We start from the raw sequence: 26,386 nt of genomic DNA, 5'->3' as shown, positions 1-26,386 counted from the left end.
ATCCGCGGCCATCTTGGATCCGGGTCTGGAGCAGGCAGGGAGGGAGGTAAGACCCTCGCAGCAACGCGATCACATCGCGTTGCTGCGGGGGGCTCAGGGAAGCCCGCAGGGAGCCCCCTCCCTGCGCGATGCTTCCCTGCACCGCCGGCACATCGCGATCATGTTTGATCGCGGTGTGCCGGGGGTTAATGTGCCGGGAGCGGTCCGTGACCGCTCCTGGCACATAGTGCCGGATGTCAGCTGCGATAGGCAGCTGACACCCGGCCGCGATCGGCCGCGCTCCCCCCGTGACGTCCGATGTCAGGAAGGGGTTAAATATTTAGGGATGCCTTTGCGCATGCGAATCTGTAGTTACCGGCCGGTGACACGCAGGACTGCGACTGACCTGGAACGCATGTGTGCGGTCCCCTGGGGATGATGTCATATGCTTTGCAGGACGCTGCAGACAGGCTTGCGTAGGCGCTGTAAGGACTTCCGGTGCGTGGTACGCACATGTCCGGTCTATCTGGAGCGCACGCCGACACCATGTGAGCGTGGCAGCCAAGTAAGGACTGTCTGTTGATTTCCCTGTATTGCGCTGGCGCCCTGACACTTTTTGTGGCTGTTCCAATGTCCTATGATTGCTGGGCACATGTGCTAGCAATCATTAGCGCATTAGTAAGTGCACTTACTACACTATATATACCCGACATGACAGACTGTTATTCACTTCCCCTGACGAAGCTACCGTGTGTAGCGATACGCGTTGGGAGTGAGGCTATTGGATTCCAGTGAGTGGCAAGTATTATTATTATGTGCATATCCATTATTGTTCTTATCTTTTTTTATAGAGTTTATTTTATCATTCTTTATTGGTGGAATATTGTGATTATATTGTTCTCTATTTATGGAATTATTATTGTATACAGTATATGTGGGGATTGTCTACATTTTGAGCCCGTGGTTTGATGCTATGTACACATTTATCTTTGTATGGGTCACACTCACTGGATTTCCTTTTAGGGGACATTTATTCTCTTTTCTGTCTGGTTTATGCACATCCTTATAAATAAGGGGTGCTTTCTTTTGGGTATGTCTGAACATGCTTTTTAAATGTTTTTATGTCTTTAGCACTTTTCTGCCTCAATAAAGCCTTGTTTACACTCATATTGGTTATGTGTGCACTTGTTTTGCGCTTCTTTTCTTCTTTTTGTTGCTATTCATGTTTTGGCGCAATAGTTGCACCCTCCTTAGATTTGGTTTCATTATTTCTAGTGGTTACTACTCATATTTTTCTTTGCGTTCATTACAGAATGCTGCATACCATGCACTTGGGGGTTAAAGGGCTGGCAGCTGGCAGGATACGGCTGCCGCCCGAGCATAGTAGACTCCGAGGACCTGCCCGCGGACCGCATGGAAAGTTTCCCACCCCCTGCCCTATACCAACTGGGTCCCCATTACCTTGGTTCAGGTGGTTGGTTTGATCAGGACCGCCTCTATTGCATCTCAGTGGGATGGTGGAGGCTCTGCAGCACGCAGAGACTAGTGTCTACGGTTGCACCAACAGAGATCTGGTTTAGGCCGGGGTCACACTAGACCGTAATACGGACGAGTGCTATGCGATAAAAAAATCGCATAGCACTCGGCCCAATGTTAATCTATGGTCCAGCTCCCATCATCCGATATTTTCTCCACCGTATTTCGGATCCGAGGGAACTTGCAGCATGCTGCGATTGTCAGCGTATCTCGGCCGAGACTCGCCAATGCAAGTCTATGGGTGCGAGAAAAAATCGGATTACACACGGACCATGCGTGTGCATTGCGAGAAATACGGAAGACTTCTCCAGGTGACAGGAAATTGAATCATCCATCATCAGGAAGCTTTGGAATGCTAATTTATGGCCCACGCTGGATTTCAAACCAGGAAGCACGCCTCCACGGAGTGTACTGTGTAGCAGCATGGCCAGGCATATAAATGTTGAGATGCTGATTGCTCTGGTCCATGATAGACCAGAGTTATGGGACCAACGCGACGCATATTATGCGGACCGCGCACGAAAAGACAAACAAACAGGCCAATGAATGAATATCCATCCACTGCCCAATCTGACCACTTGAACAGACACATGTTTGGAGGCTGGTCCCACCATGTGTCTGCTCGACATGGCCAGATTGGGGGTTATGACCAAATGGGTCAATACAGTACACAGGACTTTATGCCCTTCTACCCTCAACATCCAGTTTTACCTCACACTCAGGAACGAAACGTGCAACAACACCCTTCATATATATCTGCCATACCACAGGTTGACAGTCTGGTTGGTCCACCACCTAGGCCAAGTTCAGCACATGCTGGACACCCGCCATCATCATCGCCACCCCCAACCTACCAGAACCTGTAAATTCAGGTCCAAACGTTTCAGCATGTCATTTATGTTTCTTAATTTTAATATTGGGCGCCATTGGCCTGTTATTTTTTCTGGTTGACTCTGGTTACTAGGCCTAAAATTACATATGATGTTAATATGTTTTGGCCAAATATATATATGCTTTGAGCATTAAAAATGTTGGTCAAAATATGAGTGTTGTGTATTCTTAGGACTACAAAGATGATGTTGCAACTTTCTATATTTTTTTTAAAGTAAAAGAAGATACATACTACACAATTCAAACATGAACATTAAGCTATTTATTAACTAACAATATAAAGAAAATTTAAAGCACAACAGCATTGTCTTGCCAATCAGTCGCTCCCTCTGGTGACACAAAATAATTTGTTAACACATCTCGAACTTTTAGGCCTGAGGGCTGACGACGAGAAGGAAGAACACGTGGAGTAGGCAATACAGTATTAGCATAATCAATTTCATCAGCAGCAGATGATGGGCAATCATGGTTTCTAGTAAAGTTGTGAAGAACAACACATGCTTTGATTACACCATTGACATTACCTTCACTCAGTTGTATTGCGGACTGAAGTACCCGCCATTTAGCAGTGAGAATGCCAAATGAACACTCTACCAGACGGCGGGCACATGAAAGGCGCAAATTAAAAATTCGACGCCGGTAGTCCAGGCCTCTCCGTGGATATGGCCTCATGACGTTCCTGGATAATTGAAACGCCTCATCTGCTACCATCATGTAAGGCACCGCATCTAAATTCGCCCCTGGTAGGTTACTTGGGGGTGGGAGATCCAAATCATTGTTGCGCAGCCGCCGACCCATTAAGGAAGAACTGAAGACTCTAGAGTCTCCAGTTCTCCCATAGGCCCCAATATCTACAATTATAAACCTGTAGTTGCTGTCGACCAGGGCCAACAGCACTACAGAGAAAAACTGTTTATAATTATTGAATTGGGTCCCTGAGCCCGGCGGCTTACGCACACGGATGTGCTTTCCGTCCAGAGCCCCAATACAGTGCGGAAACTGGCAGGTGTCCTGAAATCCTTGGGCAATCCGTAACCAATCGGACATTTTCAGCTCTGGCATCGCCTCTTGATGGAGTCTTCGCCATATTTCCGTGCATGTATCCCACACAATTCCCGAAATTGTAGATTTGCCAAGTAAAAACTCTAAATGCAGTGCCGCATATGATAATCCAGTGGCAAGGAAGCTAAAAGAAACAAGATAATTTGTTTACCCTTCAAAATTCAAACCTTCCAGTGTTCTCTGTGGCAAAAATACAATTGTCAAAATAATATGCCATGATTCCACAAACATTAAGGACATGCGATGGCTTTGATGTTCGATTTGCTCAAATATTCCAACTTTATCCTAAATTACAGTGTTTTATGGCTGATAAGACTAATTTTTAACCCCAGAAAAAAAAAAAAAAGTCGGGGGTCGTCTTATACGCCGGCTGCCGTCTTGTATGCTGAGTGCAGATACCAATGTGGATATGGTGGGTGGGGGGGAGTGGTCCCGATGACGAAGAGGGTGCGTCTCACAGGAAAGTGTGAGGGGAGTATCCCCATTACCTCATTGTAGATGCAGCATGGGGTCTCTGTGCTGGGGAAAGGCGGCAGCTGCTGCTCCTCTTTGGGGCGCATGGGTGCTGTGCTGTGGGGCGGTGGCCGCCGTCGCTCCCCAGCACCCTACACTGCATCTACAATGAGGTAATAGGGGATACTCCACTCACACTTTCCTGTGAGATGAGCCCTCTTACTCATCATGACCACTTCCCCCCAAAAGGCACATTAGGCCCCGGCCCTCTAAGATGACATACGGCGTATAAGAAGACCCCCGACTTTTCTTAAGATTGGATATTTGATCTAGAAAAGTTGGGGGGTCTTCTTATATGCCCAGTCGTCTTATATGCCGGAAAATACGGGTATGTTGAAGTTTAGGAAACATTTAAGTAGCTATTTTTCACAATGGGTAATACCCTTAAACACAAATCTTTGTTGGGAAACAGAGGATTGATACATACCGTAAAGTAAGGATAAGGCGCTCCTCTGCACAAATTGATTTTTGCATCCTGGTGTCCTTCTTGGTAATCCCTGGTCGCAAAATCTCCAACAAAATATCAAAGGTTTGGATCCGCATCCGACAATAGTTGAAGAACTTGTCTGGATTGGTCCTCAGAGCAGCATACAGACATTGGAAATGTCCTTTCTTGATCCGTTGCTTCATAAGTGGATGTACCCACATCCGTCTCCGCCTCCTCGGATCAACAATGACTGGGTATGGCTCTCCAAAACGTTGGGAAAGTACCCAGTTGTAAAGCACACGCTCTGTGGTGTTAAAAGTCAGTAGATCCGACATGTTGCTCATCAAGCAGAAGTGCACCAACACAAGCAGGGACTCTGCTGCCTTGATTGGTGGCTGCCACCTTTTTTAGGGCCCTTAAATCATGTTCTGGGTGATGATTTAAATTTTTACAGGTGCCAAAACCGTTATATGTCCATTTTGCAAGCTTGCGTGAAAATCTCGGCATACGGATGGCATACGGATGACACACGGATGTCACACGGATCATTTGATGCGAGGAAATCGCATACTCGCACTGCACACGGATCACTGTTTTTGAAACATTTGTGCGATTCTCGGCCGTGAAAAACGGACCGTATTTTTATACGTTAAGTGTGTCCCCGGCCTTAGAATCCTTTCCCTCTCTCTCTTGTGCACAATTTGGTGTGGTAATTGAATCCCCCAATACTTGGGAAACCACATATAACACATATGTTAAGAAGGAGAGGAATATGCAAACTGAATATGGGACAAAACAATTCTGTAGGGTTTTATAAAGGAAAAAGTGGCAACGATAGGATATTTATTATTTATTTATTATCATTTTTTTTTTTTTTGTTAAACATTTTTTTTCTCTCCACTTAACAAGGTGAAACTACATACCTTTTAGAAACGGAGTTTATTAATATCCTTTTGAGAAGCTCTGGTCAGAACATATGGGTCTTTTTTGGTCACACATGATTTTGTTGCAGGTAAGTGGAAACACATAAAAGTTTTCACAGTTGTAACTGCACCCACATTGGATAGGGGTGTATATAAAACTCCCCACAAGTCATTTTGTTTTAGTCACCTAAGGAAGGCTCTTTTAGAGTAAAAACGCGTTTTTATGCTTTTATAATTATCGCAAGCATGAAAAAATCTTTAATACTCATGGTTTTTAAATGAATTTAATTTGGCAAATACAAAGTGTCTTCACCATTCTGGACATCGCCCGAAGGAGTGGTTCACATCTGACATCTGTTAGAGGATTCATCCCACCAGAGGGGAGCGCCTCCGATTTCTTTTCTCACATGATTATATTTAAATAAATGTTAATTTTTTTTGCTCAAAAGAAAAAAAAAATAGACTGTTGTTCATGGAAAAAAAATTGGACATTCCCTGAAAGTAAACACTAACCCATCTTTAGGCGCAACAAATATTATAAGACCCTGTCTTATTTTCGGAGAAATAATTTTCTTTTACAGGTCGATCCTTGTGTCCTATAAATGTCATTTACTCTGCAATGCAGTTTGGCCAACAATGAACCAGTAAGAGTAGTGAGGAAACATTGCTATAGAAGAACCATACCAGGTTATGTACAGTTTGCGTAATCACCGAGTTTTACAGGAGGCAGATGCTTCAGGACAAGCTGGGGTCTTTTGTCCTGGAGAGCCTTTTCAGTAGTTTCTTCAGCGGTTTTTGCATAGCCTTCACTGGCAGTGGATTTTTGTTTATTTTTTACATATAATGTAGTGAAAGCTGAATGAAGAATTGTCAGGTCAATTCTTTTAACTGCTTTACTGCTCTGAAAACCTAAATTGCTTAGAAAAAGCTCAAAAGCCAGAACGCGTGCACATCAAGTCATTGTAATATTGCAGCGTAAATCTTCCTTATTTTTAGCATTTATTAAGTGCCTTTTCAGGTTTCTGAGAGGACCCACCTGAAAAAGACGATGTATCCCCATACCGTAATATTGTCACATCTCTTCCCTGCTCCATCTACATCTGTTTCAGTCACTAGGTTCCCACTACGAGCGACGTTGGTGATAAAGGTGATGTACCTCTGGACAACACACACGCTGCCCAGCCAGGGATTACCAGTTAACTGGCCAAGACCTGTGGCATCAGTCAGCCAGGCTATTGAGAGTGTGTGCTGTCCAGCAGCCATTCAGGGATAATCATCTGTCCACAGTGGCCAATGGGGCAGTACCACACTCTATATATATTCAAAGCTTTCAGCCTTAGTTGCCACTTGCCAGATATTGTGCCTGGAAGCTTCCTGGACAGATATAGACCCGACTTGCACTGATTTCATCTCATTCTGCTTTCCCTCCTGATTCTGACGTCGGCTTGTCTGACTTCTCTCTGGACTGACTTTATGGTATCTGACCCCTACTGTCATCCTTGAGTTGAATATTTTCTGTGCTGTACTCCCTCCTGAATCTGATCAATCTCTATTTAACTATACCAGTCTTGGGTTCCCTCCTCTGGCCAACAGCCACTTTGTGAAAGAAACCTATGGGACCCCCATGCAATTACAGATGCCCGTATAGGAGATTAAGGGTGAAAGCCAGGGTTTCCTCTGGGTTCTGCCAGTGGTGTTGACTAGAACTCCATCTGTCCAAGGTTGTCTTACTGACCTAGAGGCTCCTTAGTGCAGAATCATAAACTACACACACACGCTGAGCACATAATTCTTTAATTGGAAATGTAACGTATATGAAATGTGTTCTTAAATCTAAGGTTATACTTACTATTCCCCAGCGTGAGCTCATAATTTTGAAGTTGTCTTGAACACAATTTACAAGCTTTTGGAAATTTTCATCTTGATATTCAAACCGACTACCAAATACCACAGAGCAAATCACATTGGACATAGAGCGTAATATGTGGTAATTGGGATCTATAGGGGATCCTAAAATAACACATACAAATAGGTAAATCAAAAGTTAAAGTTCAGGGTTCACAGAATAGATGTCTTGCTTTTGAACAGGGTTAGTTGTGTGGCATAGCTAGGTTTACTGTTGTAGTCAGTTGTGATGATCACACAGGGCTCATCAGCTGGCTCTCATTAATGGTGCCTCACAATTTTATACTGGTAGATGGTGAAATGACCTACTGCTAGCTAGCAAGAGCAGTGTGTCGGTCACACTTGGTGCTAGCTGTCCTACTGCTGCGCAAACTTGAGGGCTGGGTATACTCTCCACACGCCTCCCGGTTCTGGCAAGGGGCAACTTTAGCAGAGCTCTTTCCTGGTGGCGAGCGGCCACCCAGCTGGTGACCGGACACACAAACAGCAGACAGGGCAAACACACCACACATGGGTACTACCATACAGAAGTCAATCAGCAACAGAAGGAGGAAATAGCAGGTTAAAATCTGCCTCCCATCAGTCATCTGACTGCACTGTGGCAACGCCCAATCTCCACCTCCAGACCACAGCATAATCGTTGGGAGCAGCAGTGTCTTGCCTCAAATCAATGCTAGGAGTGCATCTGCTAGAATGCGACAACTGGACTGAGCGGGCACCCCAGCAAACTCCACCCTCGAAGCACCCAGCCAATCAAAGCCAGTAAATAGCAATGGAGAATCGGGGTCCGCTAAGGAGAGTGAGGGGCCCGCACAGGTATGGAGCTACTAATCCTGACACATAAGGCATTTCAGGCTTGTGACCAGCAAAACTCTTAGGCCCCAATCCATCAAGACATTTTGTTTGCTAGTCTTCATGAACTATGTCCTGGAATAAGATGTGACAAATTCCTTAAGAGATGTGCACCTTCTAATACAGTACATATGTCAAATGCCGCGTTCCACCACTCCATTCTGGAGCATTTTTGTTGAAATTTACACCACATTTGTGGAGCAAGTTATAAATACAGTTAATGTGAATCGATTCACACAAAGCTGCCCATTGCACTACTTGGTCTACAGGCCATGACAGTAATCTGTGGCCACTGGACAGGAGCCATGAAACTAGCCTCTTACATTGATTTAGCCAGCCTAGTGCAAAATCATGGTTGCAGTATTAAGCATATGTAAGGAGATGGACATATTGCCCTGCACCCCATTGAAGACATAACCGCTGTGTGTAATGTGATGTGTAATCTGAATAATGTCCTGTGTCTTGTGTACATCTTCTGTCATGTGAAGTGTAAGATGTTTGCCTATGTAATGTGCTAATATAAGGTATTATAGGACTTAGGACATAAGGTATTGCTTGCATAGAATGTAGGTGAAGGGGTTTCCCCAGCAACAGACACAGGGGGAGGACTTAGGCAAAGTTCACATTTGCGGTCCGCGCCGCAGCGTCGGGTGCCGCAGCGGCGCCGCATGAGTCATGCGCCCCTATATTTAACATGGGGGCGCATGGACATGCGGTGCACTTGCGTTTTGCGCCGCATGCGTCACTGCGGCGCACGCGTCCGGGCGCAGAGGACGCAGCAAGTTGCATTTTTGCTGCGTCCAAAATCAATAGAAAAAAGGACGCATGCGGCGCAAAACGCAGCGTTGTGCATGCGTTTTGCCGCATTTTTGTTTGCGTTGTGCGTTGCGGCGCCGGCGCTGCGGCGCACAACGCAAATGTGAACGTAGCCTTAGTGCTAGGACAAGTGACCTGCTTCCTGAAGCTCGCCAGAGAAGAGTTAGAGTCTGAAGTGACAAGTGTGCAGAGCTGCCATTTGTGTGAACTGCAGCAAAGGAGATGACAGGACGATGAGGTAGCGTGACTAGGAACTGACAGAACAGGCAGAGTGGCCTTCTATCTTAAAGGGGTCCTTGGATAGGACGATGTGTCATGAGAAACCCTGAGTTTGATAAACACCGATGGTACGGACCTAAAGAGGACTGAGACCGTGGGACTAGTGGGAGTCCTGAGTGGTGGATCCAGGGCATCCATAGCGATAGGATGTGGAGCCACTGAGCGGGTGTAGAGAAACTCGATGAACTGTACTCTGGCGACAAGCTAGGCTGTGACAAAGTAAGGCAAATCATTGTGCTATACTGGCCCTGGAGCAGACTGCAGTGAAAGGATGATGTCAGTGAGAAGGCTTCTTACAATGAATGAAAAGTGATTAAGACTGTGTGCTCGCTAAACCTCGTATATAATCCTCATCAAGTTCAGTAACGTTCCCATGTTTGAACAGAAGTCTCCTTTGCTAATCTGTGGAACTTGTGGTCCTGACCAGCCAATACCATCCACTACTGGTCACCTGCACGAACACAAGGCCCTCACAACACTAACACCAAGCAAGGACCCACAATTGTCTGTAGGATGCGAAAGCGAGTGCGGACAGAAGCTTGCCCATGACTACGTTGCTTGGACATCTTACATTTGGCGTAGTTTCAAAATGTGACTACCTCGCACGAAGAAAGTGGGGAAGATGCGGCTTATGGCGCAGACGGAAGAGTGCCGGAATACATGCTACCCAAGATAGATGGCGATCTGAAGCATGGATTCCAAGATGGCGACAGTGGCGGTGAAGAGAATAAGAAGCACTACCTATCAAGGGCATGGACGGTGCCCGAGAGCGCAAAAAAATGATCAGCCCCCACGAGTGACTGCCCAAAGAACGATTGGCCCAGTGAAGAAAGGCTTGCCCGTAATGGGAGATATGTTCTGGAGGAAGGTGTGGCACAGCGTGAGGCGTGGCCCGCTGTGAGAAAATGCGCAGGAAGGGGGCATGGCTGAAGGTGGAGCAGCCAAGAAAGAAGTGTGTCATGGCCTGGCTGTCACCTCAGGAGTCCGGCCCAGAAAGAGGTGGAGTCAAATGTGCAGGAAGCGAGTAGTCAAAGAGCTACCGGTGCTATTTTTGTCCCAGCACATGAGAGGTAAGGAGCTGGGGAAGACATCAGTTCTGATGACACACAGTGATCACGAGGCAAGAGCACAGCCTGCATGGTGAATGAGCATTGGTGGTGACGACATAGAAATGGAGGACATGAGCGGTGAGAGTCAATATAGGGACCCGTATGCAGTGGACGAGTACTGATGGAGGTTTGGAGTCTTTTGTCTGCCCTGGGCACTTGATTACCACGATCAAGTAGTTCCGGAGATACTACCAACAACAGTTATTGTGATTCAGCCTGAAGGGAGACATGCAGTGTTCACTACTCGGGGGACATGAGAGTCCATAACCACTCCAGAGTACCAAGAAGAGGCAGAGCCCACTGAAGAAGATAGGCAAGACTCAGCTCCATCAAGTTCAGCAAGACTGGATGAAAGCCAGCAATTATTACATTGTGCTCAGCTGTTAACCCAAAGAAACTGCGGAGAATTCCTCAGAAGCATTGAGCAGTGGTATGCTGAGGGGAGGAAGATGGTAGATGAGCTCCAGGAAGGACTTTGGGCCTTTACTTCACTCTGGGAGCCTGATGCAGATGCGCAGGTAGTTCCAGTGAGGAGTCTGGAAGAAGATGGAGAAATTCCAGGAAACTCCTGAGCAGTGACCAAGATGCCCTCTGGGCAGTTATAGTTACTCGGTTGCTCCAGCGGGCTATTTGGAGGGGTCAAGTTCTGAGGAACCCCTATTTAAAGGCTGCAGCCCAGTGAAGTCTCAGGAAATAAAATTTAAGGCGCCTCTCCTTTGTTATTTTTGGAAGGACTGTTGGTACCTTCGTGGCCAAAAGGCCTGTGTGTTTTTCCTAAAAGGAATCGGAGGAACGGTTTAAGATACCCTCGAGGCCAGAAGGGCCTGTAGTAGCTGTGGACAGCTGAAGGTTGGTTTGCCCCTTGCTTATCCCCCCTGCTGGATTGTGGGACTGTGATCTCTTAAAGGGCTAGAAACTCTTTTTTGTCCCTATGGATTGTGCAACTTAAAGTGACTGCTGTTCACAAAAGGAGGAGGGAGGAATGGAAATGGACTGCATGAGGATCGAGCCGGGTCAGGATTGTGTTAATTGCACCCTTGATGAGGGACCTTGTTTTATGTGCTCCAGAACTACTGTGATTAAAAGGAACTTAGACGTGTGGTGTCAGCATCTCCACACTGGTGAGGCCAGGGTCATGCGGACCCATGGAGACAAGTGGATGACTCAACATCCCAACCGGATTGAAGGCAAATGGACTGGGTCAATGAATTGTTGGGGCCATGTTGTTGGTTTGTGGGCCCTTGAAAGGCCAGGGCCAATGTTAACCAAAAGGATTGTTGCCAGGTTAAAGAGACTTGGGCAGTTGTAGTTCCAGGGTCCTAACTGAGTAGGACCGCTTCCTTTTCACTCCGAAAGAAAGAAGGACGAAGGCGTCATATTGGTTAAAATGTTATATCTGTGGTATAGTGCATTGGTGTTTTCCAGATGTTTCAGATATTCGAGGACGACCATCATTAAAGATGGTCCTGTGTCTTGTGTATATCTTATGTCATGTGAAATGTAAGATGTTTCCCTATGTAATGAGCTAATGTAAGGTATTGTAATGCACAGTGATATGATGCATGAAAGACATAGGTTAATACTTAGGACATAAGGTAGTGCTTGCATAGAATGTAGGTAAAGGGGTTTCCCCAGCAACAGACACAGGGGGAGGGCTTAGTGCTAGGACAAGTGACCTGCTTCCTGAAGTTAGCTATAGAAGAGTTAGGGTACTGTCACACAGTGGCACTTTGGTCGCTACAACGGCACGATCCGTGACGTTCCAGCGATATAGTTACGATATCGCAGTGTCTGACACGCTACTGCGATCAGGGACCCCGCTGAGAATCGTACGTCGTAGCAGATCGCTTGAAACTTTATTTCGTCATCAAGTGTCCCGCTGTGGCGGCATGATCGCAGCGTGTAACAAAGGTGTGCACGATATTCCCAATGTCCCGTATGACTTCTACATCGCAACTACGTCATGAAATTATCGCTCCAGCGCCGTGCATTGCAAAGTGTGACCGCAGTCTACGATGCTGGAGCGATAATCAAGCGACGCTGCAACGTCACAGATCGTGCCGTTGTAGCGACCAAAGTACCACTGTGTGACAGTACCCTTAGAGTCTGAAGTGATAAGTGTGCAGAGCTGCCGTTTGTGTGAACTACAGCAAAGAAGATGACAGAACAATGAGGTAGCATGACTAGGAACTTACAGAAGAGGCAGAGTGGTCTTCTACATTAAAGGGGTCCTTGGATAGGATGACATGTCACGAGAAACCCTGAGTTTGATTAATACCGAAGGTATGGACCTAAATAGGACTGAGACTATGGGATTAGTGGGAGTCCTGAGCAGTGGATACAGGGCGTCCATATCGATAGGACACGGAGTGGGTGTAGAGAAACTCGCTGAACTGTACTGTGGCAAAAAGCTAGGCTGTGTAAAAGTAGGACAAAGATTGAGTACTTGCTATCCCTTTTATATATAACCCTCATCAAGTTCAGTAAAGTTCCCATGTTTTAACAGAAGTCTCCTTTGTTAATTTGTGGAACTCGTGGTCCTGGCCAGCCAATACAATCGGCTATCGGCGGCCTGCACGGGAACAACTCCCTCACAACACTAACATCCAGGCAGGACCCACAATTGTCTGTAGGATGCCATATTAAGTAGGGACAGAAGCTCGCCCTCGACTAAGGGTACCATCTCACAGTGGCACTTTGGTCTCTACGACGGCACGATCCGTGACGTTCCAGCGATATCCATACGATATCGCTGTGTCTGACACGCAGCAGCGATCAGGGACCCCGCTGAGAATCGTACGTCGCAGCAGATCGTTTGGAACTTTATTTCATCGCTGGATCTCCCGCTGTCATCGCTGGATCGGTGTGTGTGACACCGATCCAGCGATGTGTTCGCTTGTAACCATTGTAAACATTGGGTTACTAAGCGCAGGGCCGCACTTAGTAACCCGATGTTTACCCTGGTTACCATCATAATTGTAAAAAAAAACAAACAGTACATACTTACATTCCGGTGTCACGTCCCTCGCCGTCTGCTTCCCGCACTGACTGAGTGCCGGCCGGAAAGCACAGCACAGCGGTGACGTCACCGCTGCACTCTGCTTTTACTTTACGGCCGGCACTCACAGTCAGTGCGGGAAGGAGACGGCGAGGGACGTGACACAGGAATGTAAGTATGTACTGTTTGGTTTTTTTTACATTTACGATGGTAACCAGGGTAAACATCGGGTTACTAAGCGCGGCCCTGCGCTTAGTAACCCGATGTTTACCCTGGTTACCCGGGGACTTCGGCATCGTTGGTCGCTGGAGAGCTGTCTGTGTGACAGCTCCCCAGCGACCACACAACGACTTACCAACGATCACGGCCAGGTCATATCGCTGGTCGTGATTGTTGGTAAATCGTTTAGTGTAACGGTACCTTTAGTTGCTTGGGCATCTTACACATCTCTGATATTATCCTATACTGGTTAATCAAAAGAATTATTGTGGATGCAAACAGATAAGGGGTAGTTCTCAAAGTTCCTATTGTATGTCCACAGATTACTGCCATTTCCAATAGACTATGCCACTTAACCATGATGAATTTGTTGGGTGCATTTGGTCATGCCCCAGTATGAACAATAATACCCCTAAAATATAACTTTTAATATTTATAAGGTAAAATTACCCATATATTAGGGTCAGGAGAGTAACACAATCTTAACAATACTAAAAAGGATAGAGGTAAATTTGGCAAGGGGGTGATCTTTCCCTTACTCACCCTACCTTACCGCGGAGGCTGGCACCCTAAATTTCACATGGCACCCTCACTCGATGATGGCTCTCCCTTATGACCCTAAAGGGAGGAACTAACAAGGAAATACTGTCACCAACACCAATCATGCTTAAAATGCTAAAGTGCTTTAAAATGTTCAGCAAGGAACTGCATCAGTATATTCTTTTTTAGGATAGGTATACCAGTCTTATTCAGAATTAGCTTCTGTATACCATCAATAGTCTTATATATTATAATCTGTTCTAATAAGGTGCATAAGTGAGTAAAAGAAGTAAGTTCCTCCCTTTAGGGTCATAAGGGAGACCCGTCATCGAGTGGGAGAGCCATGTCGAATGTAGGGTGCCAATCTACGCGGTAAGGTAGAGTGAGTAAGGGAAAGATCACCCACTGACCAAATTTACCTCTATCTGTTTTAGTATTGTTAAGATTAAGATTGTGTTATTCTCCTGACCCTAATATATGGGTAATTTTACCTTATGAATATTAAAAGTTACATTTTAGAGGTATTATTGTTCTTTTGTGGTTTAAATATTTGATATATACTCCGCTGTTCAATATTTTTGGTATAATTTACATGCCCCATCAAGCCCAAGACCTGCCCACTTTTCAAAAAGTTAGCTGAGGTGGCTGGGACTGGTGTAAGTGTAGAGCAAAAATAAGTGGCATTTCAAGCAGTTTCATGCCACACAAACTTATTGATGAATCACAATCTTAATTTTCACTATTATTATTATTATTATTTATTGTTATAGCGCCATTTATTCCATGGCGCTTTACATGTAAGGAGGGGTATACATAATAAAAACAAGTACAATAATCTTAAACAATACAAGTCATAACTAGTACAGGAGGAGAGAGGACCCTGCCCGCGAAGGCTCACAATCTACAAGGGATGGGTGAGAATACAGTAGGCGAGGGTAGAGCTGGTCATGCAGCAGTTTGGTCGATCGGTGGTTACTGCAGGTTTGTTGTGTATACGCTTTTTGGGCTCCCCTGGTGGTTGCTGGTGGTACTGGTGACTTGTTTGCACTTTGCTGCTTCTGTTCACCTGCTTCCATCAGTGTTTGGGAGTTTCCTATTTAGCCTTGCTCTCCAGTCATTTCCTTGCCGGTCATCATTGTAACCAGAGCCTTCGGTTGCATGTTCCTGCTACTAGTCTGCTGATCAGCTAAGTGGACTTTGTCCTTTTGTTTTGTACCTTTTGTCCAGTTTGCAGTTTTTGTAATTCTCTGTAGCTGGAGGCTCTTGCGGGCTGAAATTGCCACTCCTGTGTCATGAGTTGACACAGGAGTCTTAAAGTAATTTCAGGATGGTTTTTGAAAGGGTTTTCAGTTGACCGTGAAGTCCTCTTTTTGTATCCTTCTGCTATCTAGTAAGTGGACCTCTCTTTGCTAAATCTACTTTCATACTGTGTATGTCTTTTCCTCTTAATTCACCGTTATTACATGTGGGGGGCTGCTATCATCTTTTGGGGTATTTCCCTAGAGGTAAGCCAGGTCTGTTTCTTCCTCTACCAGGCGTAGTTAGTCCTCCGGCTGGCGCGTGGCATATAGGAAGCCGTAGGTATGCTCCCTGGCTACTGTTAGTTGTGTGGTAGATTTAGCTCACAGTCAACTCGAGTTTCCATCACCCGAGAGCTCGTTCATTACTTATATGTTTCTTACGTTCCCTTGCCATTGGGAACCATGACAGTATGACCGGCCAGTGTTAAACTTATTGGCAGAAGAAAGGAGAGAAAAAAGAAGTCTGTAAATTTTTTTTTTTTTTCCCTTTTTCCTCTATGCTTGCTCCATAGTTGGATCAGTTGTATTTCAGCTTTAATTACAGCCTTTGCCTTTCTCTCCTTATAATCCTTGAATGGCTCTGAGCTCACCTGTTTAAAGATGGATCCTCAGAGTTTGGCTGCAGGTTTAAATAATCTTGCTACGAAGGTTCAAAATTTACAAGATTTTGTTATACATGCTCCTATTTCTGAACCTAAAATCCCTACACCAGAGGTGTTTTCCGGAGATAGATCTCGGTTTTTGAATTTCAAATATAATTGTAAATTATTCCTTTCTCTCAGACCTCACTCCTCAGGAGATCCTGTCCAGCAGGTTAAGATTGTAATCTCTTTGCTGCGAGGTGACCCTCAAAATTGGGCATTTTCATTGGCACCAGGGGATCCTGCGTTGCTCAATGTGGATGCGTTTTTCCTGGCTTTAGGGTTGCTTTATGAGGAACCTAATTTGGAGATTCAAGCTGAAAAAGCTTTGATAGCCCTATCTCAAGGGCAAGATGAAGCGGAGATATACTGCCAAAAATTTCGTAGGTGGTCTGTGCTTACTCAGTGGAATGAGTGCGCCTTAGCGGCAAATTTCAGAGAGGGCCTTTCTGATGCCGTTAAAGATGTTATGGTTGGGTTCCCTGCGCCTAAAGGTCTGAATGAGTCCATGACAATGGCAATTCAGATTGATCGGCGTTTGCGGGAGCGCAAACCCGTGCACCATTTGGCGGTATCTTCTGAAGAGACGCCAGAGAAAATGCAATGTGACAGAGTTATGTCCAGAAGCGAGCGGCAGAATTATAGGCGTAAAAATGGGTTATGCTTCTATTGTGGTGATTCTGCTCATGTTATATCGGCATGCTCTAAGCGTACTAGGAAGGTTGACAAGTCCATTTCAATTGGCACTTTACAGTCCAAATTTATTTTGTCTGTAACCTTGATTTGTTCATTATCAGTTATTACCGTGGATGCCTATGTGGACTCTGGCGCCGCTCTGAGTCTTATGGACTGGTCCTTTGCCAGGCACTGTGGGTTTGATTTAGAGCCTCTGGAAGTCCCTATACCTCTGAAGGGTATTGATTCTACACCTTTGGCTTGTAATAAACCACAGTTCTGGACGCAAGTGACTATGCGTATGACTCCAGACCATCAGGAGGTGATTCGCTTCCTTGTGTTGTACAATTTACATGATGTTTTGGTGCTTGGATTACCATGGTTACAGTCTCATAACCCAGTCCTTGACTGGAAGGCTATGTCTGTGTTAAGCTGGGGATGTCGGGGGGCTCATGGGGACACTCCTATGGTGTCCATTTCGTCATCTATTCCATCTGAGATTCCGGCATTTTTGTCTGATTATCGTGATATTTTTGAAGAGCCTAATATTGGTTCACTCCCTCCTCACAGGGATTGTGATTGCGCCATAGATCTGATTCCTGGCAGTAAATTTCCAAAGGGTCGTTTGTTTAACCTATCTGTACCTGAACATGCTGCTATGCGCGAGTATATTAAGGAGTCCCTGGAAAAGGGACATATTCGTCCTTCTTCATCACCTTTAGGAGCCGTTTTTTTCTTTGTCTCTAAAAAGGATGGCTCTCTGAGGCCTTGTATTGATTATCGTCTCCTGAATAAAATTACAGTCAAATATCAGTATCCATTGCCTTTGCTGACTGATTTGTTTGCTCGCATAAGGGGGGCTAAGTGGTTCTCTAAGATTGATCTTCGTGGGGCGTATAATTTGGTGCGAATTAAGCAGGGGGATGAGTGGAAGACCGCATTTAATACGCCTGAGGGCCATTTTGAGTATTTGGTAATGCCTTTCGGCCTTTCTAATGCACCTTCTGTCTTTCAGTCCTTAATGCATGATATTTTCCGTGAATATTTGGATAAATTTATGATTGTGTACTTGGATGATATTTTGATTTTTTCTGATGACTGGGAGTCTCATGTTCAGCAGGTCAGGAGGGTTTTTCAGGTTTTGCGGGAGAATTCTTTGTGTGTAAAGGGTTCGAAGTGTGTTTTTGGGCTTCAAAAAATTTCATTTTTGGGGTATATTTTTTCCCCTTCTTCTATTGAGATGGACCCTGTCAAGGTTCGGGCTATTTACGACTGGACGCAGCCTACTTCTCTGAAGAGTCTCCAGAAATTCTTGGGCTTTGCTAATTTTTATCGTCGATTTATAGCTGGTTTTTCTGGCGTTGCTAAACCTCTGACGGATTTGACTAAAAAGGGTGCTGATGTTGCCAATTGGTCCCCTGCTGCCGTGGAGGCCTTTCGGGAGCTTAAGCGCCGCTTTTTGTCTGCCCCTGTGTTGCGCCAGCCTGATGTTTCTCTTCCCTTTCAGGTTGAGGTCGATGCTTCCGAGATCGGAGCGGGGGCGGTTTTGTCTCAGAAAAGTTCCGACTGCTCAGTGATGAGACCTTGTGCGTTCTTTTCGCGAAAATTTTCGGCCGCCGAGCGAAACTATGATGTTGGTAATCGGGAGCTTTTGGCCATGAAGTGGGCATTTGAGGAGTGGCGTCATTGGCTTGAGGGTGCCAGACATCAGGTGGTAGTTTTGACTGATCACAAGAATTTAATTTATTTGGAGTCTGCCAGGCGCCTGAATCCTAGACAGGCACGTTGGTCGTTGTTCTTTTCCCGGTTTAATTTTGTGGTCTCGTACTTACCGGGTTCTAGGAATGTGAAAGCAGATGCTCTTTCTAGGAGTTTTGAGCCTGACTCTCCTGGGAATTCTGAACCTGCTGGTGTCCTTAAGGATGGAGTGGTTTTGTCTGCTGTCTCTCCAGATTTGCGACGTGCTTTGCAAGAATTTCAGGCGGATAGACCTGATCGTTGTCCGTCTGGTAGACTGTTTGTTCCTGACGAGTGGACCACTAGAGTCATCTCGGAAGTTCATTCTTCTACTCTGGCAGGTCATCCGGGAATTTTTGGCACCAGAGATTTGGTGGCTAGATCCTTCTGGTGGCCTTCCCTGTCTCGAGATGTGCGTGTTTTTGTGCAGTCTTGCGATGTGTGTGCTCGGGCCAAGCCTTGTTGTTCTAGGGCTAGTGGGTTGTTGTTGCCCTTGCCTATTCCGAAGAGGCCTTGGACGCACATCTCTATGGACTTTATCTCGGATCTCCCTGTTTCTCAGAAGATGTCTGTCATCTGGGTGGTGTGTGACCGTTTTTCTAAGATGGTTCATTTGGTGCCATTGCCTAAGTTGCCTTCCTCATCTGAGTTGGTCCCTCTGTTTTTTCAAAATGTGGTTCGCTTGCATGGTATTCCGGAAAACATCGTTTCTGACAGGGGTACCCAGTTCGTGTCTAGATTTTGGCGGACAGTCTGTGCCAGGTTGGGCATTGATTTGTCCTTTTCGTCTGCATTCCATCCTCAGACCAATGGCCAGACGGAGCGAACTAATCAAACTTTGGAGACTTATTTGAGGTGTTTTGTGTCTGCGGATCAGGATGATTGGGTTGCCTTTCTGCCGTTGGCGGAGTTTGCCCTTAATAATCGGGCTAGTTCTGCCACTTTGGTTTCTCCTTTCTTTTGCAATTCAGGGTTTCATCCGCGTTTTTCATCTGGTCAGGTTGAATCTTCGGATTGTCCTGGAGTGGATGCAGTGGTGGATCGGTTGCATCGGATTTGGGGACAAGTGGTGGATAATTTGGAATTGTCCCAGGAGAGGACTCAGCAGTTTGCTAACCATCGTCGTCGTGTTGGTCCCCACCTTCGCGTTGGGGACTTGGTGTGGTTGTCTTCCCGTTTTGTCCCTATGAGGGTTTCTTCTCCCAAATTTAAGCCTCGGTTCATCGGTCCTTATAGGATTTTGGAGATTCTTAACCCTGTTTCCTTTCGTTTGGACCTCCCGGCATCTTTCGCTGTCCATAATGTGTTCCATCGGTCGTTGTTGCGGAGATATGAGGTACCGGTGGTTCCTTCTACTGAACCTCCTGCTCCTGTGCTGGTGGAGGGTGAATTGGAGTACGGCGTAGAGAAGATCTTGGACTCCCGTATTTCCAGACGGAGACTTCAATATCTGGTTAAATGGAAAGGCTATGGTCAGGAAGATAATTCTTGGGTAACTGCCTCTGATGTTCATGCCTCGGATTTGGTTCGTGCCTTTCATAGGGCTCATCCAGATCGCCCTGGCGGTTCTTGTGAGGGTTCGGTGCCCCCTCCTTAAGGGGAGGGTACTGTTGTGTATCCGCTTTTTGGGCTCCCCTGGTGGTTGCTGGTGGTACTGGTGACTTGTTTGCACTTTGCTGCTTCTGTTCACCTGCTTCCATCAGTGTTTGGGAGTTTCCTATTTAGCCTTGCTCTCCAGTCATTTCCTTGCCGGTCATCATTGTAACCAGAGCCTTCGGTTGCATGTTCCTGCTACTAGTCTGCTGATCAGCTAAGTGGACTTTGTCCTTTTGTTTTGTACCTTTTGTCCAGTTTGCAGTTTTTGTAATTCTCTGTAGCTGGAGGCTCTTGCGGGCTGAAATTGCCACTCCTGTGTCATGAGTTGACACAGGAGTCTTAAAGTAATTTCAGGATGGTTTTTGAAAGGGTTTTCAGTTGACCGTGAAGTCCTCTTTTTGTATCCTTCTGCTATCTAGTAAGTGGACCTCTCTTTGCTAAATCTACTTTCATACTGTGTATGTCTTTTCCTCTTAATTCACCGTTATTACATGTGGGGGGCTGCTATCATCTTTTGGGGGATTTCCCTAGAGGTAAGCCAGGTCTGTTTCTTCCTCTACCAGGCGTAGTTAGTCCTCCGGCTGGCGCGTGGCATATAGGAAGCCGTAGGTATGCTCCCTGGCTACTGTTAGTTGTGTGGTAGATTTAGCTCACGGTCAACTCGAGTTTCCATCACCCGAGAGCTCGTTCGTTACTTATATGTTTCTTACGTTCCCTTGCCATTGGGAACCATGACACAGGTTATAGGCTTGTCGGAAGACGTAGGTCTTCAGGCTCTTTTTGAAGGTTTCGATGGTAGGCGAGAGTCTGATGTGTTGTGGTAGAGGGTTCCAGAGTAGAGGTGATACGCGAGAGAAATCTTGTATACGATTGTGGGAAGAGGAGATAAGAGGGGAGTAGAGAAGGAGGTCTTGTGAGGATCGGAGGTTGCGCGTAGGTAAGTACCGGGAGACGAGGTCACAGATGTATGGAGGAGACAGGTTGTGGATGGCTTTGTACGTCATGGTTAGGGTTTTGTACTGGAGTCTCTGGGCAACGGGGAGCCAGTGAAGGGATTGACAGTGGGGAGAAGCCGGGGAATAGCGGGGGGACAGGTGGATTAGTCGGGCAGCAGAGTTTAGAATAGATTGGAGGGGTGCAAGAGTGTTCGAGGGGAGGCCACAGAGCAGGAGGTTGCAGTAGTCAAGGCAAGAGATGATGAGGGCATGGACTAGGGTTTTTGCAGATTCTTGGTTGAGGAATGAACGGATTTGTGAAATATTTTTGAGTTGAAGTCAGCAGGAAGTGGAAAGGGCTTGCATATGTGGTTTGAAGGAGAGATCAGCGTCAAGGATTACCCCGAGGCAGCGAGCTTGTGGGACTGGGGAGAGTGGGCAGCCATTTACTGTAATGGATAGCTTCGTTGGGGGGGTCATGTGAGATGGGGGAAAGATGATGAATTCTGTTTTGTCCATGTTAAGTTTCAGAAATCTAGCGGAGAAGGATGAAATATTGGACAGACATTGAGGGATTCTGGTTAGTAGGGAGGTGATATCTGGTCCAGAGATGTAGATCTGTGTGTCATCAGCATAGAGATGATACTGAAAGCCATGAGATTCTATGAGCTGCAGTATAGGTGTGATGGAGGCATGTTTAAAGCTTGAGGGGAAAACACCAGTTGTTAGTGATAGGTTGAAGAGATGGGTTAGGGTTGGGATGAAGACTGTGGTGAGGTTTGGGATGAAGTGGGATGGGATTGGGTCAAGTGCACATGTAAGATGTGATCTTGAGAGTAGAGTGGAGAGTCGATCTTCTGTAATGGTGGAGAAGTTGGTTTTGGAGGTGGAGGGCTGGGAAGTCGGGAGGAAGGGCTCTGAGGGTTGTTGACCAAAACTGTCTCTGATGTTATCAATCTTCTGCTTGAAAAATGAGGCAAAGTCTTCAGTTGAGATGAGTGGGGAGGGAGGAGGTGCTGGGGGACGGAGGAGAGAATTGAAGGTGTTGAATAACTGTTTAGGGTTGTGAGACAGGGAGGATATGAGAGATGAGAAGTAGGTTTGTTTAGCTGTGGTGAGTGTGGTCTTGAAAGTAGTGAGGGACTGTTTGAATGCGATGAAGTGCTCGTTGGAGTGGGATCTTTTCCATCTGCTCTCAGCAGCCCTGGAAGCTCGCCTCAGTTCTTTGGTCAGGCTGGTGTGCCAGGGCTGTCTGTTGATTTTGCGAGCTTTGGTATGTGTAAGTGGGGCAGCAGATTCCAAAGCTACAGCTATTGTGGTGTTATATAGAGCGACAGCATCATCCGCATTGTGTAAGGAACTTATACCTGTGAGAGGGAGGAGGGATTCAGAGAATGAGTTTAGGTCAAGGTGTTTAAGATTTCTGCTAGGGTGTGAAAGTTGGGGTGGAGATTGTAGACATGGAGTGGAGAGGGAAGAGAATGTGAGAAGGTTGAGGTCAGAGAGAGGAAGAGGTGAGTTAGAGAGGTTAGATAGGGAGCAGAGGCGGGTGAAGATGAGGTCCAGTGTGTGGCCATCTTTGTGGGTGGCTGTAGAAGACCATTGAGTGAGGCCGAAGGAGGAAGTGAGAGATAGAAGTTTAGTGGCAGCTGAGAGGGAAGTGTCAATGGGGATGTTGAAGTCACCCATGATGATAGTAGGGATGTCCGCGGAAAGGAAATGAAGTAGCCAGGTGGTGAAGTGGTCAAAGAAGGTGGTGGCCGGTAGATGACAGCCAGTTGGAGGGGGAGTAGATGCGCACGGAGTGCACCTCAAAGGAAGGGAGGGTAACAGAGGGTGGCAGTGGGATTGGGGTGAAGGAGCAGGTATCTGACAGGAGAAAACCAACTCCTCCATGTTTGCTGCTGGGGCGGGGGGTGTGAGAAAGGTGTAAGCCACCATATGAAAGTGCAGCAGGAGAGGCTGTGTCAGAAGGGGTGAGCCAGGTTTCGGTGATGGTGAGGAAGGAAAGTTTGGTAGTAACAAAAAGATCATGGATGTAGGAAACCTTGTTGCAGACAGAGCGAGCGTTCCACAGAGCTCCTGTTAGTGGGACTGGGGAAGCGGGGGCTGGGTGAATGGGTATAAGGTTAGAGAGGTTATGGAAGGTTGTGATAGAGCGTGGACGGGAGGTAGAAATGACTGTGGGAATGTGGTGAGGAGGACGAGGATTTGGAGAGATATCACCAGCAGTGAGAAGGAGCAGAGAAAGTGTTAGCAGGTGAGAGCAGGAGAGGGCATGAGGGGGCTGTCTGTGTTTGGAGACAGAGGATTGTATGTTAAGGAACAGTTTTGAGTAGGAGGTGAGGTGGAAGGGGAGGATTGAAGAAGAGATGAACAGTTCCTTACTTGGTGTAGGGATCAGGGGAGTTAGCAGAAGGTGAAGGATTATAGGGGTGAAAGTGAAAACAAACAGAAACATTGTTTACAGTGACTGGCCAGTAACCTTCAGTTCCCTTCTGGTTCAATTCTGGTTTTAATTTTACATAATCTTCACACTTCTAGGACACACTTATAGGAATCACACTGCAGACTGAAGTCTATGCAGACTTGAGCTATGCAATATATGTACAACTAAGTGCATTCAGGTGTGAAGCAGAGAGGAGTGGTCTCTGTTCATCTTGGTCAGAGAATTAAGAGTGGACCAGATGCATACAATCAAGCCAGAGTAAACAACATCATAAATAACACTAGGGTAGAGCTGGGGTTAGTTAAAAGACATACCATGTGAATGCTAGGTGCAGAGGCAAGTCTATGTGCAAAGCTAGGTGATGTACTATGTGCACTTCATAGACAGACAGCAGGAGAGCAGGAGAGCTGGGTGGATGAACATACCATGTGAATGCTAGGTGCAGAGGCAAGTCTATGTGCAAAGCTGGGTGATGTACTATGTGCACTTCATAGACAGACACTATACAGTCGTACTGCTTGACTCTTGTTTATCTTTCCTCTTAATTTACGGTATGTATGAAGCAGTTATTCTGTTATTTTCACACTGTATGTTGGTATTATCTAAGCACTGTGCGGTGGTATTTTTTTGCAGGGCATTGCTATCAGACAATTCTTATATGGTGGTAGCACTATAAAGCATGTTTAAGCAACCGTAAGCGGCGGTAGTTCACCATTGAATGGTTCTGTTATTGGGCACTTGGCTATACATTCTGCATACATGGACACTGGTTAATGTAGTCATTTGTAAACTGTATGGCAGTAAATCAAAAGGGGGGTGGTGTCACAATCAGGCACAATTCAAAAACTGGCTTACCCTTGATTCTATTCTGCAATCATATATTGGAAATACAAAAATGTAAAGGGAAAACAAATATATGAAGTATTTTGATCATATTAAACCTTACCATTAGCCTTTCTCAGCACCTCAGTCAGACACATGGCCTCTTCTCGTATCCTCTCCTCAAAGCTGCGTTTTCCAACTCCAAAATTACCCAACGTTAGCATGGAAAATCGTCTGAACTCCTTCCACTTTTCACCACTACTGAATGCAAGATCTGTTCAATATAATAAAATAGTGAATTCCAAATGAAAGTCCTAATGGGCCTTTAGAGCTCAATACATACTAGAGAATTGCATTGCAGTAGCAAAATAAACTGCAGCATCGTCAAATTTTCAATTATTTTACAATAAGTGTGATTTGCTCAAACTCTGGGTTTGGTAAGATAGGTAAATTTCATGCTTATTAGCTTTCTTTCATACATAAAAATATGTGATCTTAATTATCTACTTGGAACCTTGGAGAGATTGTGTCTCAGTAAGAATCCATTTATTGGCCTGATTGTCTCTTGCTATGGCATGTAAAGGAGTGATTATTATATGTTTCATGACTTTCCATGAACCAAAGAATTCTTGCAGAAATATGTTGCCATGCGCTCTTTTATATTTTATAGGTCCTGAATTGTCAAAGATGGCAATCCTTAAAGATGAGGGTTGTGTAAAGGAATGAGAAGTTGTCTGAAACCTCCCTGAACACGTTTAGAGCTAAAGCATAAAAGCATAACACCTGGAAGCATAAAATAACACTAGGCCAACCAGGCAGGGACACAGGCACTACTATAAAAGTGGAATATAGCACAAGAAAGAAGTTAATATGGAGATGGGAAGTCCAAGTTGTTTATGCCGTGTATTTGAAAAGTCCATGCTGCCACTTGCAGCCGATATGCCTGTGCCTCTGTGCAAAACAGATGAAGATTTTGATACTAAGATTTGTACCTGCCACCAACTGCATCTATGTTATATCAGTAAAGACTATTTTATTTATTTAAAATAGACTGAGACCTTGTCTGCTGTGTACCCTGGAGGTTCCTGTACCATTTTTTAGCATGTGGTTTAAGCAAAGAATGCCGGAGTCAAACCATAACACATGCACCCAAAGGATCCCGTTTCACTGATGTCTGAGGTTGCAGTGCTGCATATTGACCCGTGAAACCGTTACAAGCAGACACATTAAATATTTGAATTACATGAAGAGACTATTGATTCATTTTAGAATTGGGTAAACCCAAATTTCCCCTGCTGTGATGTTACCATGGAACGGAGTAGGACAATGTGGTAACAGCTTGTCGGTGATATTGTTCAAAGTAGGCCCTCCGTCCAAATATAGATTATTGGTCTAGATCCTTCAATATTCCAATTTTATTCTACTGGAACCATAATAAGAATAAAAGTAGCCAAACAGCCAACAAGTGTGACGAAAAAGCCAATGAATAATACACAGAGATCAAAGAAGAGTAAACTTCCCCTGACTCTATACTCACCATCTCCTTTGGTAAAATCATAGAATGAAGCATAATAGCCTCGACCACTGAACTCTTCTGCTTTGTCAATGAAAGTTTCTTTGAGGGCTTTATAACTACAAAGAATGATAACTGGTTGGGTCCCCTCATATACTGTAAATATGTCACCATATTTCTTTGACAACTAGGAGAAAACAGAAACATTATTCAATATGGCAAGTTACGATTTGAAACTATACTTTTATAATGTTCAATAAGTGGCCAAAAACAATTCTATTGAGTAGGTCAATGGTTCTTAAGGAGCAGTACTAGAAAAGTGGGAAAGCTTCATATCCTCAAGGGATACACATTGCAGCTTGAAAAGAAAAATCAATACATTGAGTTAACATAATTTCATTAAGAGAGACATTGCAATGGGCAACAATCTAAATAAATATGTGTGGAGTACCAGTCAAGCATATGATGTCAACCACCATTACAGGGACAGTGCACCAGCAGGGCGGGCTGCCTGGGGGACTCTTAGAATCCATGCTGTAAGACTGAGTCCCCTCAACTCCAGGCCGCACCGCCCGGCTGACAACACCGTAGCAGCAATGGCCACTAGGGTTGAGCGACTTTCATTTTTTTAAGATCGAGTAGGGTTTTGGGAAACCCGATTTTGTCCA

General features: G+C 45.5%; 1 protein-coding gene and 1 long non-coding RNA gene across 2 annotated transcripts in view; one reads left to right on the top strand and one right to left on the bottom strand.

Annotated features, from left to right (window-relative positions):
* The window catches only part of LOC143805870 (uncharacterized), a 144,083-nt gene that overhangs the window by 5,131 nt on the left and 112,566 nt on the right, over window positions 1–26,386 (top strand). The window lies entirely within an intron of this gene.
* The window catches only part of LOC143805869 (cytochrome P450 2F2-like), a 90,660-nt gene that overhangs the window by 9,425 nt on the left and 54,849 nt on the right, over window positions 1–26,386 (bottom strand). Inside the window, exons 3-5 of the mRNA XM_077285601.1 lie at window positions 25,743–25,905; window positions 24,330–24,479; window positions 7,181–7,341 (exon numbers count right to left, since the gene is read on the bottom strand). Of these exons, the coding sequence (XP_077141716.1) occupies window positions 7,181–7,341; window positions 24,330–24,479; window positions 25,743–25,905 (474 nt within the window). The remainder of the gene's footprint in view (window positions 1–7,180; window positions 7,342–24,329; window positions 24,480–25,742; window positions 25,906–26,386) is intronic.

The sequence above is a fragment of the Ranitomeya variabilis genome, chromosome 2 (genome assembly GCF_051348905.1).
Source record: "Ranitomeya variabilis isolate aRanVar5 chromosome 2, aRanVar5.hap1, whole genome shotgun sequence".
Classification (NCBI taxonomy): Eukaryota; Metazoa; Chordata; class Amphibia; order Anura; family Dendrobatidae; genus Ranitomeya; species Ranitomeya variabilis.
Note: the sequence above shows the minus strand (reverse complement) of the source record. Positions and strands in the feature narration are given on the sequence as shown.